Raw genomic sequence first — 17,739 nt, 5'->3', positions numbered from 1 at the left:
TTTCTCCCACTATACAGAGCTAAACTCCAATGCATCAAGTCACAGTTGTTCCTAAGCAACAGGTGAGTCTCAGCACACAATATTGTGCATGAGACGGCTTTTCACAGCAGGGTTTCAAAGCATTCTCCAAAACGTCAATTTAAAATCACCTCATATACAGCGACCTTGAGCCACTCTGCATTGTACAAAGCCTGAGGGGGCGATGTCAGACTTTTCAGTGGAATAATCATTTCAAGACAATGAAGCAGCATCCATCTTCAACCCAAGGTCCTCTCCGGCGGCTCACATGAATCAACATTCCCGTGCATAATGGGTGGTTTCCCAGCATAAATGAATATGATGATAAAGCCAACTCTTTTCAGACCCCTTGTCAGCCATTTCAGCTTGTAGGAGAGGCTTCTTCCCCACAAGCTGAAACAATTAAATTAAATGAGAACCTACCAGACCAAATATTTATGTTCAGGTCAAATCCTGCCCTGCAAATCATGACTTGCAAATCATGACTATCTAATAGGGCGGTTATGGATGGACTTTTGATTTGCTAAATTTGACAGAGGATATGCCTATAAACAAAGTAATTATAAATGAAACCATGACATGTGCATTAACTGTGTCTTTCAAACAAAATACAAACTAGAAAAAGTGCTCCTCGGAGCACAGGTCTCCGCCAGGTCAGGTAGGTTATTGTGGGCTCCTGGTGGCGCTATAATAGGCCAATGTTTAAAGGGTACCATTTGTTCTTAGGCCTTGCACGGCAATCGGACACTGCATTCATGGTTTGAGGCATTTTGTGCATTTTTTTTTTGTGCTAAATTAGACCTGCTGGTGGCGCTATAACAGGCCAATGTTAAAATGTGGCATTTGTTCCTCAACATAGTGTGAATGTGCGTGCAAAGTTTGACTGCAATCGGACGGTGCGTTCATGATTTGCGGAATTTTGTTCAAAACAAGCCACTACTGCAAACTTTAGATGTCAATCTTAGCCAATGAGAATGGAATATGAAAAATCAAACACATCCGTCTTGATCACATGACTATGGAGATCATGTGTACCGATTTGCGTGAAATTTGGATAAAATCGGAAGGAGTAATATAAAGAAATGTGTTTTACATAAGTCGACCTCCTGGTGGCGCTATAAAAGGCAGATGGGAAAAATGCAGGGCAAAGGTTTTTCCTTGACCTCTAGGGAGTGCGCATACAAAGTTTTACACAGATCGGTGCAGTTATAGGTAAAAACATGAATCGGCCTGTTATAGCACCACCATGAGGCTGATTTGAAAATTTTCAAGTGGCATTTCTTCCTCGGCATATTGGAAATATGCGTGCAAAATTTCACAGAAATTGCATGCTGTGTTCATGATTTGAGGCATTTTGTTGAAAATGGAGCACTCCTGCAAACTTTGGAAGCCATTTTTAGCCAATCAGGATGGAATGTGAAAAATCTGAAAGACAAGTTTTGTTTAATGACTATAGAGATACTGTGTACCGATTTGCGAGATTTTTGGAGAAAATCTGTAGGAGTACTGTCAAAAAATATGTTTTGCACAAATCGGCCTCCTGGTGGCGCTATAAAAGGCCCATGTGAAAAATTTGGGGCAGAAGTTCGGAATTGGCATCCAGGGAATGTGTGTGCACAGTTTTGCTGCGATCAAGCCAACGGTGGCGGAGATTAGCTGGTGACAGACGGACACACACACGGACACACGGACACACGGACGGACGGACGGAGGGTAAAACATACTCTCTCGCCATGCCTTTCGGCCTGGCGGAGACAATAAAAAGGTTACAGCTCATATACCTTCAGTATTTAGCATGATTTGGGGAATTAATTGATCAAATCTATTTTCGGAAGCAAATTCACTTGCCTAAACAATGTTCAAAGGCAAACAAGCCAATCAAAACATAGTAGACTCACATGTTTTTTTGCAACTGCATTTGCAAAATTTAGAGAAAGGGTAAAAGGTTAAGAACTATGAAAAGCAACATCTTACTCAATATATAGGAGATAAAAAAGAGAAAAATAACAAACAGAAAAGGGTAAAAGGTTAGAACTATTGATACAAGTACACCTTACACAATATATTAGAGGTAAGGAAATATTACTGTATATACAAAATAAACAAGCATCACGCTGTATATTTTCTCCCGATATGAGATCAAATATTACGGTCAAATTCGGATATATCTGCTTCCCGTCAGTGCAGTACCACGTTCTGCTACCTTTTAGATGGCTGGCAGAGAAATGCTATCACAACCATTCTGTCAGACTACATACGATAAGCCCACAAATGTTTTCTCTTTGGATGTGGTATTGAGAAAAAAAAGCTGTATGCTGCTGAAAATGGACAAGAACTCGCCGTCAGCTGGGTCTCACAGGATTCCAGACTGGTCAATAATTCAGTGCTGGCCGAGAAATTTCATACAGTAAGCAGACAAAGACTGTAGACTGGGAAGAGAAAAAAACACAAACACACACACACACACACACACACACACACACACACACACACACACACACACACACACACACACACACACACACACACACACACACACACACACACACACACACACACACACACACACACACACACACACACACACACACACACAGGATGGAGGAAGGGTAAAGAGTAGGGAATGAGAGGAGTGTGGAGGCTTACTTCAGTTTGCTTGCATCTGACCCAGAGCAATAACATGTCAACTGGATTTTGTGGGATTCAACCTGTCAATCACCTACACATCCAACATAGGAGGACGGTCAATGTGGAGCGAGGGAAAACAAACTCTGCATTTTCTGAAACCAGCGTTTTTTACAACATACCCGGTAGATCATACTGCATACTGTATATATACTACATTACGCAAAATACGGACAGAAGAAATGATTAATAAGAGAGCAATAGCACAATGTCTGCGGAGCAGATGCAAATCACTGCAGACAAAATTTGCATTCCAAATGAGTGATGATGTGCATTATTAAAGACAACCAGTGACATGTGTACACCTGACAATGCTGTGACAAATGATGGTGATAGAAAACATTTGAGGCACACTGTGGATGATAAGCTCCGCAGAGGTCTAAAATACATCATCATTATGACTACTAATGAGCCCATACTGTATGTGAGCAGAGATAAGATACGAATTGAACCTTGAACCTTTTCTTTTTTATTCAATAGGTGGAAACCCATTCAACATGTTATGTTATGTGTTTATTTAACATGTGTTAGACACAGGAAAAATATATTTCCACGTTGACAATAACATTTTCCAAATGACACAAGTTTGAACAAGCATCTTACTTTACTATATAATGTATTACCGTTGTCTAAAATACATTATTTTGTTAGGATCACATGGTGTGCCTTGTTTCATGTGCACTCATTCATGAATTTCATTCCCCTAGGATAGGGCTATATTATTTTGTTTATATGGATGCGGTTATTTATGTACATTTCTTCTAATATAGCATACAGTATGTTGTTGTATTTCAACAGCCTGTTACTTATATTAGCATATTATCTTGCAATCATTTTTATAGCGAAATGAATACAAAAGAACAGGGCCCATAATTCACAAATGTAGGATATCAAAACTTAACAAGTACGGTAGATGTTGTACCAATGTTAGAACAAAGCGCCGTTTCTGCATATGCTCAGAAAAAATGCTTTGTCTTTCAACTACAGCAAACAGCCAAAGGCCTGTAACTTGTGAGTATTTCTCTTGCTATATGAAAGAAGGAGTCTCACAGCGCCATGTAGCTCAAATCTCTAGAGACGGAAAACTCCCAGCGGGCATGAGAGGGGAACCCTTTGTGTGGTATAGGCTAGGGTACAGTTTGAAAAATAATGGTTCTCCATAGAGTTTCCCTTACCTATTGTACATATCAAGTGCCACTCCAAATGTCCCTCTTATAATGAATAGAATGACATTCAATCAGGAGGTATTTTCATTACCCCTTGGAATAAATCGAATACAACACCCCAAGAAGTCACAAAGCAAGCACATATACATTATTGTTTGATTTTAGAGAGTAATTGAGCTGACATTTGCCTTGGTGGTTGGAAATTATAATATTTTTGTTCACACCAGGAAAGGTGTTTCTTTCTGGCTTTCCTGAGTTCATGGGGCTCTGTTGAATGATTGCAGGTGAAATCAATAGCCGGGGGAACAGGCATTGCCATATCAAACATCTAAAATCTCACATTAACTGGGTGTATTATTATGATGACATGTAACAGAGGATAATTAAGCACCGCGCAAAACAGGCAAAAATGTTTCTCATTTTGGGTACATTTTAGATGCCCTACGAAAATAATTGCATCTGCCATCACAATTAGCAATGATAACAACACCTCTGAATTGACTGCGCCTTCAGGGGTCTGTCAAGCAAACGTTCCCTGAAGTGTCACTATCCTTCATTCCAGCCTCCCCCCTCCCCTATCCCCCGACACTCTCTGGGATGTGTACATGCAAATGACAGTCTGTTGCAGCACTAATGAAGGGCTGGGTCACATGAAAGAGGGCTGTTGTGAGACTTGAACTGAGGATTAGTTTTTATGAATCATTGCGAAGTTGCTACTGGTGAAAGTGGGAACAATGGGTGTATGATGAGTTGAAGTGCAGATCATGCAGCTTGTAAATGGCCTTTGAGCATCTCAGAATCAGAATCAGAATCAGAATCAGTTTTATTGTCACATCACAGGTTTACAAGGTAAAAAAGTGGGTGAAATTCTTTTTTGTACATCGTCCCCATCGCAACGTTAGTTGCAACGTTAGTGCATCTCACTTTAAAGATATGGCAATGATAAGGGACAACTTCCGATATTTACATACAAGTCCACATCTAGACAAAAATGTCAGTTGCTTTTTAAAACTATACTGTATGAAAATTACTTGAGAGATAATGAGAAAGGTTCTCAATGAGAAAGGTTCTCAGTATAAGGACAGTATCAAGAGTGAAGGAAGTTGCTAGTTGTATAGTGTATTGACTGTACTTGAATAATATTGGCCGATAAATGTACATTGTAAATGTCTCACATTCAAAACCAGCTATATTTGCAATGCTCTGGAAGCCTCTCTATTAACTTTGCAATAAATGCATACTGATGATGTAAGTATCCTTGTATTTGTGTATACAGAGCTTGGCTGAGTTTACCATGGTGGATGTATTCCACTCCTGACACCACAAAACGTTATTTACTATTTTCTGAATGTTGGGGCAGGGCATATTTAGCTGTTCATTTTGTACAAACATTAATTTCCATAACATGCAGTATGTATCGTTTCTCAGAATGCCAAATTGTAACATAGGTAAAAAAAAAACTAAAAACAGTTTTTCACATGATTAGAATTTCCAGTGTTTAAAATGATCTGTTGTCCTGTCTTTGATCAAACAAACATGATTCCTTCTGGTCCATAATGACTTATCCAGGAAGCATGACTCACTGTCTGTCATCTGAGGAATCAGCACCATGATGTCATTGCGACAGAAGCTGAATATCAATGCCACACTTCCCATCAGGGGAACGATACGGTAAAAATGCAGTAAAATAATACTGGGCCAGCTGTTTTCAAGGAAGTGTAAATTATACTGTAGTGTAAACCAAGGGTGGGCATTGCAACCATGTCTTTAAGACCGACTGGTCTCGACAGGCTTTTTGGTCGATCGTGGTGTAATTTGAAAACCCATTAACACAGCAGTCTGTCTGTCACTAGGTCGGTTGGTAAAGTTAATGCGACCACTGACTGCAGCCTCCTTTCGTGTGTGCTATGTTCTCGCCAAACACAAGGAATCATTTTGGGATGGCGAGATAGTCAAGGAGGCGTTGCTTTCAGCTGGCAGGGATTTGTTTGGCCATTTTAAGAACAGGACTGAAATAATGGATGTCATCAACAGCCTACAGTTGACTATGAGTACAGGGACAAGAAGATGTGAGGGGATTTCGGAGGAATTGGAGGTGCAGCTGAAAAAGATTATCCCAAAAATGTATCCCACCAGTTGGACGAGTTAACAGACATTGCTGATGTTGCTATGAAGGATGTGTGTTCTATGTTTTATCACGTGAAGGCTTTTTTTGTTGTTGCCACTTTTCGAATTAGAATTAGCAGTACCAACCTGACTTGAATGGACTGGAGTTAAGCAGTGCCAACTCTCACACTAAACGCTGAATTCACACACACACACACACACACACACACACACACACACACACACACACACACACACACACACACACACACACACACACACACACACACACACACACACACACACACACACACACACACAGCGATAGGAGTTTTCTTTTAAGCATTTTGCAGCTAAATGGGTGTGTACAAAATGTCCAAAACCTTTGTGTGTAGTCTGTGTACAGCAAGTTCACACCAAGTTCAGACCACAGCAAGCTATAGGTTGCTTTGTATCGTTGCAAACCTCTGTGGAAAAAGTTGCCCTTTCTACCAAAGATTTCCTTTTTTGGACCGCTTTTTGCTGGCTCCACCACCATGTCGTCACAAATCGCTCTTTTGTTTTTAGTGCAGGAGCTATTTCTCCATCATTCTGTTGTAATAAACAGAATGGTTGATACCACCTATGATTGGTACCACCTATCAAATCAGATTCTGATCCTGCATATTTTACCCCATTGCGCTCTGTCTACGTCAGTTGTCATATAGGTGTGCCTCTCTAGAAACGTGTTACCATTTACAGACAGTGGCTGCAGTGTAGAGGCTCCAAATTCTACCCTGATTTCTATCTTTTCTAACCGTAGCGATTCTTTATTTTACAGTGACTAAGATCTGCGATACAATGTCTTGAAATATTGTAATTATGTAGCATTGCAGACCAGGGTAATTTATTTAAATCTGTTGTTGTTCCCCACTGTAAGTGACTCGCACCTGTCTCATTTAAAAACAACACGTCCATGTCACATGTGCAGCACTAGTCTGTGTGTGTGTGTGTGTGTGTGTGTGTGTGTGTGTGTGTGTGTGTGTGTGTGTGTGTGTGTGTGTGTGTGTGTGTGTGTGTGTGTGTGTGTGAGAGAACATATTGATGTTAACATATTGATGCTTAACAATAGAATGGCGATTTCGAGCATGCAACTTGTTTCTGTGATTAGAAATATAAGGTGAAATATTAAAGAGAAGCAGGTAGAGGTTCAGGGCAGAAAGGTACGTGGACTGTATACTTCTTGTACCATCACGCCAGTTGGGCACTCTACATGTGGTGTTACGAAAACAACCCCCCATTCAGTCTCTGGACCTTATGCAAGGTGACAGGATGGGCCAACATTCCCGAATTGAACAGACAGTGTATAAGGGACGTAGGTGAGGAAGGCCATACGTGACTAGTACTCAGCTCACTACAGCCAACTGAGAATAGACTACATCCCATAGCTTGGAGGGCCGATTGCTCTGTGATTAGCTAGTCCATTGCTAGGCCAACCAATGCTTTAACTTTATCACTCACTCACTTACTCACTCACTCACTCACTCACTCAGCCTTGCAATGGTTGGGCTCTGATCTCAAACTTCCATTGAAGAGTCACACAACTTGGTCATTTATAAACGATAAAGGTTTATTCCTCTGTTAGACAACTTAATATCGTGATTGTTTACCTACATTTAATTTACGGCCGCTGGCAGTAAAGTGGAGGCCTTTAAGAGTGCTGTTAAGAGCGAAGCCTTTTGCTAATGGAGTGTGGTGTGAGTGATCTTAGCAGGGGATCGACTGGGTGGCGGAGACCAGTACACACTAAATGAAATTCACCAGTAACTTCACTGAGCAATGTCATGGTCCTTTGTACTGAAGTGACTTTTACAAATTATCATGCTGGCCATTTCCCTGCCTTCAAAGAAACCCCCAGAAATTCTTTTGTCCTGACGGACATTGGATTGATTGGTCTCAAGGTGGTCCATTATCATGGGGTTTCTTTTAAATCAAGACTAAACAATATTAAGGAATGAATAACATCAAAAGTTATTATAAACGTCCTCTATTTTACTTTGCAACTGTTTATAGCAGCGGTTCTCAACCTGTGGGTCGGGACCCCCAGGGGGGTCTCCGCATGATTTTGGGGGGGTCCCCTACCTTTTTTTTTTTAAAAGCAAAGAAAAAGACCATTACTGCATTAAAAGTAATCAACAACCTAACTGGTCAAACATTGGCCAAATTGTCAGATAATATAAGAAAGTTGTGAGGTTGTATATCTGCCATTTTCACAATATTTATCTGTGGAACCGAGTCAAACTAAATGTAATGCCTCAACTCCTACAATTCCAAGTGCTTAGCAGGGTGGGGGGGGTCTCCAGTTCAAATATGATGATTTTGGGGGGTCACGGCCTGAAAAGGTTGAGAACCACTGGTTTATAGCATAGATCACGTGTGACGTCTACTGTGGGTAATAAACGTGACAGCATTATCTGGCTTGCTTTCACTTGAAATAATATTTCTTTATCCTTCGTGCATGATAATTTGATTGGTTCGAGGAGACGTAACATGGTTATCTCTCCTTTGAAGACAACTGTTAAGTATCACACCTCAACAGCAGCATTTTATGACTGCTGGTCAAATTCCTTTAGTTGACCGGAGGAGACCAGAAAGACATAAAGCTGTCTATATGCTGCACTGTACAATAGCGTTTGTTATGAGCAGGCAACGGATCTGATTACATTCATCCCATGTGGAACCGATGCGATTCTTTATGTTGATCCAATTTGGCAAGTAAGCAGTGGCCTCAGATTTCAGCCCCTATAAAAATAAATTCAGTTGGTGAGAAAGACAGAATATATACTATACTTGTATATATATATATATATATATATATATATATATATATATATATGACATAAATAATGTATTATTTGTCACATTAACCACGTTCAAGCTGGTGTCCCTATTTTGGGCATAGGTGAAAAAGGTTCACACATTTTCAAGAATTGTCCAAAAATAGCAAAAATAGCAAAAGATTGCCGTGCTAGAATAGTGGAGTATAGGGCTAAAGGGGTTAATTATATCAAGAGGAATTCCTTGTCCGTTTACCTTATTAATACAGCATATTGAAACAACCTTCAGGAGGAAATGTACTAGTGCTCCACCTATTCGGCCAGTAAGATAAATGAATGTTCACACAGTGAAAATATTAGAAATCCAACCATGTAGTGCCTGTTAGGCAAGTGTGTAGCTAGGGAAATATCTTCATCAGCCAAGACATTACAAAAACCCACAATTCTTCCTTTTTCTACCTTTCTGTCTAGAAGTATATCCCTCTACACTGTCGATAACCAAGAAGCTCTTGGTTCAGCTTTCACTTTCATTTCTGCAGAGACGTGTGAAAACCAAGAGTCTATGAACACACAGAGAGGAAGATGTCTGCAGGCTTCAAACCATGAATACATTATTCATCAGAAATCGAATGGTTACAACCTGGAATAACTGAGAGACAAAATATGATGATCTCATTAAAGATATGCCAACTCATCTGATCTTAAATTAGCTTTTAAAAAACAGCTACAAATACATTTACTCTGAAAAAAACAAAACACTGGCATATCTTTAATCCAATATTAATTGCAACAGTTATGCTTTCTAACACTGTGTGGAGGCTAGGGGAGCCAGCAGTCTGCAGGCGAGATTGGCAATCAGCCAATCTCCTCATATGCTGTATAAATCCTCTAAAGCCAGACATAGGCTAAATCTCTGCTTAGGATAGGGCATGAAAATAGATGTAAAAATGTGTAGAAATGAATAGGGGTCTAAAGAAGACTTGAATGCATTTTGTTAAATTTATCTGAATGAAATGTTTGTTTCTAAATTGAGAGACAGTCGAAAGAGACAGAATTACCCCGCAACATTACAATCTAATCTGCATTCTTTGCCCTCCATTAGTTCTTTTGGGACATTTTAGCAAATATCTCATTTTGATAGCAATTATGTTAGACATACTGGGGCTACATGTAATCATCATAATTAAAAACACAAGCGAGATAAATGCAAATTTCCTAACCATGTTAGACAGTACAGACAACATATACAGGGAAATCCATATTCATAGCCAGGCTTGTGGAATGATTTCCCTGTGTGTGTGTGTGTGTGTGTGTGTGTGTGTGTGTGTGTGTGTGTGTGTGTGTGTGTGCGTGCATGTGCATGTGCATGTGCGTGTCCGTGCGTGCGTGCGTGCGTGAGTGCGTGCGTGCGTGCGTGCGTGCGTGCGTGCGTGCGTGCGTGCGTGCGTGCGTGCGTGCGTGCGTGCGTGCGTGTATATGAATAATTTTCAGTGCAAATGGTTGAAGATGTTATCCATTGCTTTAGAGTAGAATAATATCCATATTCTTGTTCAACTGTTTTAAAATGCATGTTTGGTTGTTTGTTCTCTTCTATACATAAAAGTGAAATCCTTGTTGAGCTGCAGTGAACAAAAACTCAATCATGTTTAAGCAATATCCGAGAGCATGCTAGTCATTAAAGTGAAAATAAATAAAGAGGTATGAAAACACATCAATATGAATAAACCCTGAATTGTACCCTTTCATTTTAAAGCAATAAAATAATAAGACATGACACTGAAATTCAACACTAAACATTCACTTGCCTAACAGCAATGATACTAGCATATAGGATCAGATAGGCAAAGGCAAACACGATCCGTTCAATTTATGCTGGTACACACAGACCACACAAACTGCACACGCTCTGCACACACACACACTCAAACTACGAGTGCGCGAGCGAGGCCCTGGCAAGGACATAATCTATCACACTGACATGTAAAGCACTACATACTGTATATACAGACACACATGCACATAACCCCTCACATGGAGAAATAAATACCAAAATAAATTACAAAATATGTCCAAGCTTTGTTTAGTTTCACAGTATGAGTGTGCACTTTGTCTTGATATGTAGCAGGATTAGCTCAACATGCTAAGTGGATGCTGGAAAGGAATAGCTTAGTAAAAATATCAGAGAGTACTCCAAAATGTCGTTTTAAACCCCACTCTATACACTTCGCCACATGACGAATAGTGAAAATAGCCGATCGGCTATTTTCCATTTTTGAAAATTTGGGAAATTGTCACCTATAGCAGCATGCCCAAATTTGGGACTCTGGGTTTAAAGTGGTTAAATTGCATATGACCCAGAGACCCTATCTCTATCCCTTCTTCTTGTCATTATTATAATATTATTATTATTATAATAAAGCAGAAATGTATCTTTAAAAAATGCTTTAAAAATGAATTTAAAATAGATGAAAATCAAGCCTTCCTCCTGCAAAGAGCTGCTGTACAGTAGGTGTTCTCCAGAAGAAAATATGTCTGGGATGTCTCTATAAACAACTCTATTTTACAGCCGCTCTGGAACGAGCCCGTCTCTCCCCCTGCTATAAATTCAGAGAGCTCGTCATGCAGCACCAGCGTGAACGTGACAGGCTGAGAGCTGTACAGTGGCATGTCTGTAGCGAGGTGATCATCACCGCTTTAATCCATTAAGACCGGGAAAGCATCTGTCATTTTAGATTTTAACCACTTTCCCTGGAACTAATTGTTTTCAGATGGGGGTCCGTCATTTTGGGAGGTCCTTGACTTGAAAAGGCTCGCTGGCTTGTTTTGGTGGTGTGATTTAGTCTGACCGTGTTTTCCTCTGGTTCTCTCATTGCCAGGTTTTTGTACGTTTTTGAAAAGCAACATATGTTTTTTTTAGAAGACATTTGTAGAATCCCCAGACGCAATAAAGATTTGAGTTACAAATGTTGGCTTTACAAATGTATACATTCAAAGATTTGCAAACATTCTCACGATTTTTCAAAAATAGCAGGTCTACAAGCTCATAGCGCGGCACTCGGCCTGCTATTTTTTGAGTGGTGCCAACCACTCCTACATTTGACTGTGTGTGTGTGTGTCTGTCCGTCCGTCCGTCCGTATGTTTGAGCACTGCCAGCTGCAGCTGATTGCAACACAAGGATGCAACCAGTTACAATAATTCAAAGGCACCACTCTCTTCACACTGGGTGTGATTTTTTTAATGGCCAAAGACATTTAAAATGACACAGATGCGCTCCCGGATTGAATGGGTTAATAACCATCAGGAAGATTTGTACATGTCACTGGCTCCTTAGCTGTAACATCTCACTCGCAGTACACATAACTGGGGGGAAATAAATCTTTCATACTCGGCAGCCTACAAGAATAACAGGGGTAAATCACAACAACAGAAATGACCCGCATGACTGAAATAGAATTTTTCTTTTGCTACCGGTGGCCATTTTGAAGATCCAATCAACCTTTCATGTCAAAAGAGCCATTTCAAATCTGATCCACCTCTGCATTGGATGACATGACTGAACGTATTCGATATGAAAGTGCTTTGGAACACCTTTTAAAACAATATGGAATCATCTCATCATTATAATTAATTTCAGGAGAACATATTCATTGTTTATCATTGAGTCATCTATGTTTTTAATCCTACAGTATTTAACAACATTAGCCCCAGGGTCCCTATTTTGGGCATGTTATTATAGGTGTGTGTGTGTGTGTGGGCAAGATTACCAAACCTGCAAGCTCAATGCATTGCATCACAAGATTTTGTGACCATGTAGATTTGGTTTGGTTGGCAATTTTTTGCTATTGTTGAACGACAAAGTATAGGGCTTAAGACAGCTTTTGACAACTTTATTAGAAAATGTGATTGATGTTAACCTCAATCACATTTTCTAGTAAAGTTGTCAAAAGCTGTCCTACATACTGTAATAATACATTACTTAGTGTGCCATAAATACAATTTCAACTTAGATAAACATAAATCAAAACTGTCCATATTAATCAATGTGTGAGACTCAATGTGTGAGAATCAGTGTGTGAGAAAGTATGCTATCCAGTAAGATGAATGCAAACATATACTGTATAAAATGGACTGAATTCTTCTATTAATTTACTACCATACAGTAGGCCAGTCCACAGTGAGGCTCCATTACAGGTGTCGACAGAGATAAGTAGTTCTGTCAGCTGAATGTACATGTTTTCCAGCGCGAACATGCACAAATCCAATTATGTTGTAAATGAGTGCTACATGGCTCATTGATTATGACAGAGGCAGCATGGTAGACGACGGCAAGGAAAGATTACCACTGTAATTACACCCATTAGACCAGAAGGCCTACATGTGGGGTGATTTAATGTTGAGGTAACAACATGCATCTTCAACAAACGTGAATAACACAAATTCAAATTTAAAAATAGCCTGTTGAAAGTTCTCAGTTCAGCTTTTGAGTTTGACCCCATATGACTGTTGAGAATCTTATCAAGAATCAAAACTGTTAACCTAACAATAGGAAATTATTTGTGATGCATGACTCTTGGGGATGGATGTTGTTTGAGCACTGGTTTCTTGTTTATGGTTTCAATGCAAGTAGTAACGAATAACTGGCAATATGGTAAACCTTATAAATATGGTATGGTTAAGACTATCAATATGGTATGGTACTGCATTTGCAAAATCTTAAGGCCCACATTGCGCTCTCTGTAGCTAAAAGAAATGTTCTTTCATCAAGCACGCAGAATAGAGGAGGATTTACTCACTTTTTTGTATGGAAAGGGCTCTGGCGCTTCGGTGAGAGAGAACTCAAGAGGAAAATGGTTGCCTGTGGCTGTGGACTGGGTGTACAGGTCTGGAGTTGAGGACACGTTGCTCTCTGGACTGGACTGGCTCACACTGGAGCGCTCCATCTCAAAGTCAACAGCAGGAAGCTAAAGACGGGAGAAGAGTAAGCAATCAGTTCATAACAAAATGATGCACTCATTCAACATTTACAGAACTGCCTCTCCATGATATAAAGGTCAAATCCACCTAATAAATAGAACTTAGTCAGTCAGATCAATAATTTTGAGCGAACGGTTCTCTCTTCAAAGCTAAAACCAAGTAACAAGTCTCAAATCTGTGAGGTCAATGAGGCTTAAGCCTGATTCATACTGACGACCTACAAGCACACGTGTCGCATTGAGACACGTTGTGAGCTTGCTTGTAGATCTGCTATTTTTGGTGAGCGACACTGCATGTACAGTACAGGGTTATCACGCCTTAAATATTGGTGTGCTACTGTAGTACATCTAAAGGCATTGGGAAGATACCAGTCCAGACTACATGGACAGTGGCAACAAGGTGTCAGCTTGGCTCTTTTTTTTTATAGATCTGCGAACAGCTTCTTTAAATACACAATCTTGGCCTAAACTTTCAGGGTGCACAATAGCAACAATTACATTTTTATTATGGGTGGACTTTTGTACCACATTATAATAAACAAACTACTGCACCTGCTCCAATTGTGTTTGAGGTGGGGATATCGTGGATGAGAGAGCACAAGTCTTAGTGCTCCTTGGTGTGGAACAATCTGACCCCAAACTCATCCGTGCAGGCACTTGGAGAGTTGCAGGTCCAGGTGAGGCCTCTCCCTCAGCGGTTGCTTCATGGACACCTCCCGAGAGTGGAGACATGCGAGTAGAACAGCGAGTGTTCCTACAAAAGGGTCTGGCCTCATGGAAGGCCACGGTGTACACCAGCCGACCACAGTGCATGGACAGGTAGTCGTTGTGCACTCGCAGCAGGGCCATGATGCCACTGTACTGGTACAGCTCCTCATCCTGACCAACAAACAAGTTGATACGCGGGGTGTTGGTACGTGGGTAGATGGCAAAGAATCCCTCGCCAGCTTTGGTACCACGCCCTCTGTCTGACTCTCTCACACGCCAAGCCTCAACCTTTAGACGAACATCATGGTCTTGGTCATTCTTACAAAAACCTGGCAATGAGAGAACCAGAGGAAAACACGGTCAGACAAAATCACACCGCCATAACAAGCCGGTGAGCCAAATTTTAAGCTGCACTCCAGAACTTATTTTAATGAATAAAACACAATTTTAACCAAGTATAAATAAATCTCCCCTGGCCAAACAAGAGCAGTAGAGGTTTGGTCTCCCACATTAGAGATCCAGGTTCAAATAGGACTAAATAAGGTAGGACTACTTACAGATTGCGTTTTATTCCTCAATGGAAAATAATGTGTTATTCTCCATACCTTTGGGTAAAGTGAAGACAAATCTATTGTTGATGCAGGTGCAGACCTCATTCGGTCCGGTCTGCTCAATGGTGTCTGTACATCCAGAATTGGTCCGGAGGACATCTCCATCACTCACTCGAAGCTGTACGGCCTCCCCAGAGTCGCCCAGCAGGGGGTTCTCCACGGTGAGGATTAGAACATACCTGCCCACCCGGTTGAACTGAACATTCACCACTTCAAATTCAAAGTCAAGCTCCTTCTCCTCTACCTTCATGCGATGCCCCAGCATTGTAACAAAGTGTGTGTGTGTGTGCGTGTGTGTGTGTGTGCGTGTGTGTGTGTGTGTGTGTGTGTGTCGGGGGGATTTGCGATATGTGAAATAATGTCAGAAGGGGCCGAGATGACTGCAAGTGTTCTCTGTTCACAGAGTTTGTTTATGTTGCTGGAGCTACCACAGTGCCAATCCCTCTTTCACATGAAATGTCAACACTGATGTGCACCAATGACTGCCTTTAGCTAAAGGTTGACAAATACACAGAGTATCAATAGCCTACATGATAATGTGTTTTGATCTAACGTGTGTGAAAGTACAATATAAACCTAGTGGGCTATAATACTTAGTGCATTTTGTTATACTGTTCGTTCATATGTATCATAGATCCTGGGTTAAATAAAGAAGACAGGTGCATCTTGTTATACTGTTGATTCATAGAGAAGTGTCACAGATCCTGGGTTTAAATTCAACTAGACTACATTCCTAAATACCCCATTTCACCTCCCCCCCAATCTGCATGCAGCAGCAGTTTTATGATGCTGGAGCTGGAATAAGAAGATAGAGGCAGACAGTTCAAAGTCCCCACACGTTGCAAGAGGTGTCCTGATCAGATAATACAACGCCATGTTGCTGATTTTTGTTTTGTTTATGTAATTATTGGCCATTTCCAAAGTGGGTGTTCACCAGGCTTATGGCAGAGTTAGCCTACTTCGTAAAATAACAGAATTTGAGAACTGTGAGAAAGAGTTCGAGACGAGAGGGTCTTCTTCCAAGGCATGAGGTAGGGTGTTTTTCCTGTAAGAACTTTAGCCATGAAAGGGGGAAAGGTAGGCTACAATTAGTACTTTATGCAGTGGTGTAAAGTAACTACGTACATTTACTCAAGTACTGTACTTAAGTACAACTTTGATGTACTTTTACTTTACTTGAGTATTTCCAATTTTCAGTGCTTTTATTCTACTCCACTACATCTCAGAGGCAAATATTGTACTTTTACTCCACAACAATTATTTGAAAACTTTAGTTACTAGTTACTTTGATTTTGATTATTATTACAAAACACACATTTTCCACTTCAGCCCTATTTCAAAATTTGAAAATAGCAGATCTACAAGCTCACAACATGTTGTGAAATTTTACTCAAGTACATTTTTAAATAGCAGATCTACAAGCTCAGGATGCGTTGTGAACTTGTAGATCTGCTATTTTCAAAGGATTTTATATTTTAACATGAAATGGGAGATTTATGCATAATGAATACTTTCTACTTTTGGCACTTTAGGTACATTTTGATACCAATACTTTTGTACTTTAACTCAAGTACATTTTGAATTCCAGATTTTTACTTGTAACAGAGTATTTCTACATGGAAGTACTAATACTTTTACTCAAGTAAACAATTTGAGTACTTCTTCCACCACTGCACATTTGCACTCAACACCTTTCGCCAGCGTTTTTGCTGGTCTTTCAAACCTTAGCAGACCGTGCAACAAACATTTTGAAGTTCTGTACAGCTCCAGATATAATGTATCAATCCTCCTTCCACGCCTACCTGGAGATGCAATCAACACATGTGTGTAGATAGACGGTCTGTGAGTTGCTCAATGGATCGTTTTAAAACACGGTCAATCATGTCAACTGAAATGACTTTACGATACAAATGTATTTTTCCTATTTATAAGTCAAAACAAAATGCTTTTAACTATAATAACGTCGAAATGGTCGAGTTTTGTATGCCAGTGGTTCCCAAACCCAGTGTTTTTTAGCTGAGACCTAGCTCTGGATGTCTCCCCGAGATCCAAACTAGTGAAAATAGCAGACAACACGTTGCATTGTGACGCTTTGTGAGCTTGGAGATTGGCTATTTTCACTACTTCTTAATATGGACTCTTAGATTTTTATATATATATATATATATATATATATATATATATATATATATATATATATATATATATATATATATCATGAAAAAAAGTTTTGGGGATTATTATTATAATTTATTAATTATATTTTGAAATAATAATTATAAACCAAATAGGAAATTTTGCTCGCGACCCATAAAAATGCATCTGTGACCCACAAATGGGTCCCGACCCACTGTTTGGGAACCACAGTGGTATAGTAGGGCAGGCTACTGACTGAGCGTAACGCTCAGCCAAAACGTTATGAATGGTCTGCACTCTGCTTTTGCATCGGGCCAAATGTATGATGTCAGATGACAGCAGACTAGGTATGCAGCTTATTCATTCCACTGGCCAACAGATCAGAGACATATACAGTAATATAGCCATTGGCAGTGGTGGAAAAAGTACTCAAAAGTATCAATACTGCAATGTAGAAATACTCTTTTACAAGTAAAAGTCCGGAATTCAAAATGTACTTGAGTAAAAGTACAGAATTAT

General features: G+C 40.0%; 1 protein-coding gene across 1 annotated transcript in view; it reads right to left on the bottom strand.

Annotated features, from left to right (window-relative positions):
• The window catches only part of ccdc33 (coiled-coil domain containing 33), a gene marked incomplete at its 5' end in the record, with an annotated part of 69,667 nt that extends 54,318 nt beyond the window's left edge, over positions 1-15,349 (bottom strand). Inside the window, 3 exons of the mRNA XM_080438021.1 lie at positions 13,586-13,753; positions 14,318-14,802; positions 15,079-15,349. Coding sequence (XP_080294147.1) covers positions 13,586-13,753; positions 14,318-14,802; positions 15,079-15,349 — 924 coding nt within the window. The remainder of the gene's footprint in view (positions 1-13,585; positions 13,754-14,317; positions 14,803-15,078) is intronic.
• Between the last annotated feature and the right edge of the window lie 2,390 nt (positions 15,350-17,739).

This window comes from Gymnoscopelus braueri (assembly GCF_963280865.1).
Source record: "Gymnoscopelus braueri genome assembly, chromosome: 9".
Taxonomy (NCBI): Eukaryota; Metazoa; Chordata; class Actinopteri; order Myctophiformes; family Myctophidae; genus Gymnoscopelus; species Gymnoscopelus braueri.
This window is presented reverse-complemented; position numbering and strand designations above follow the sequence as displayed.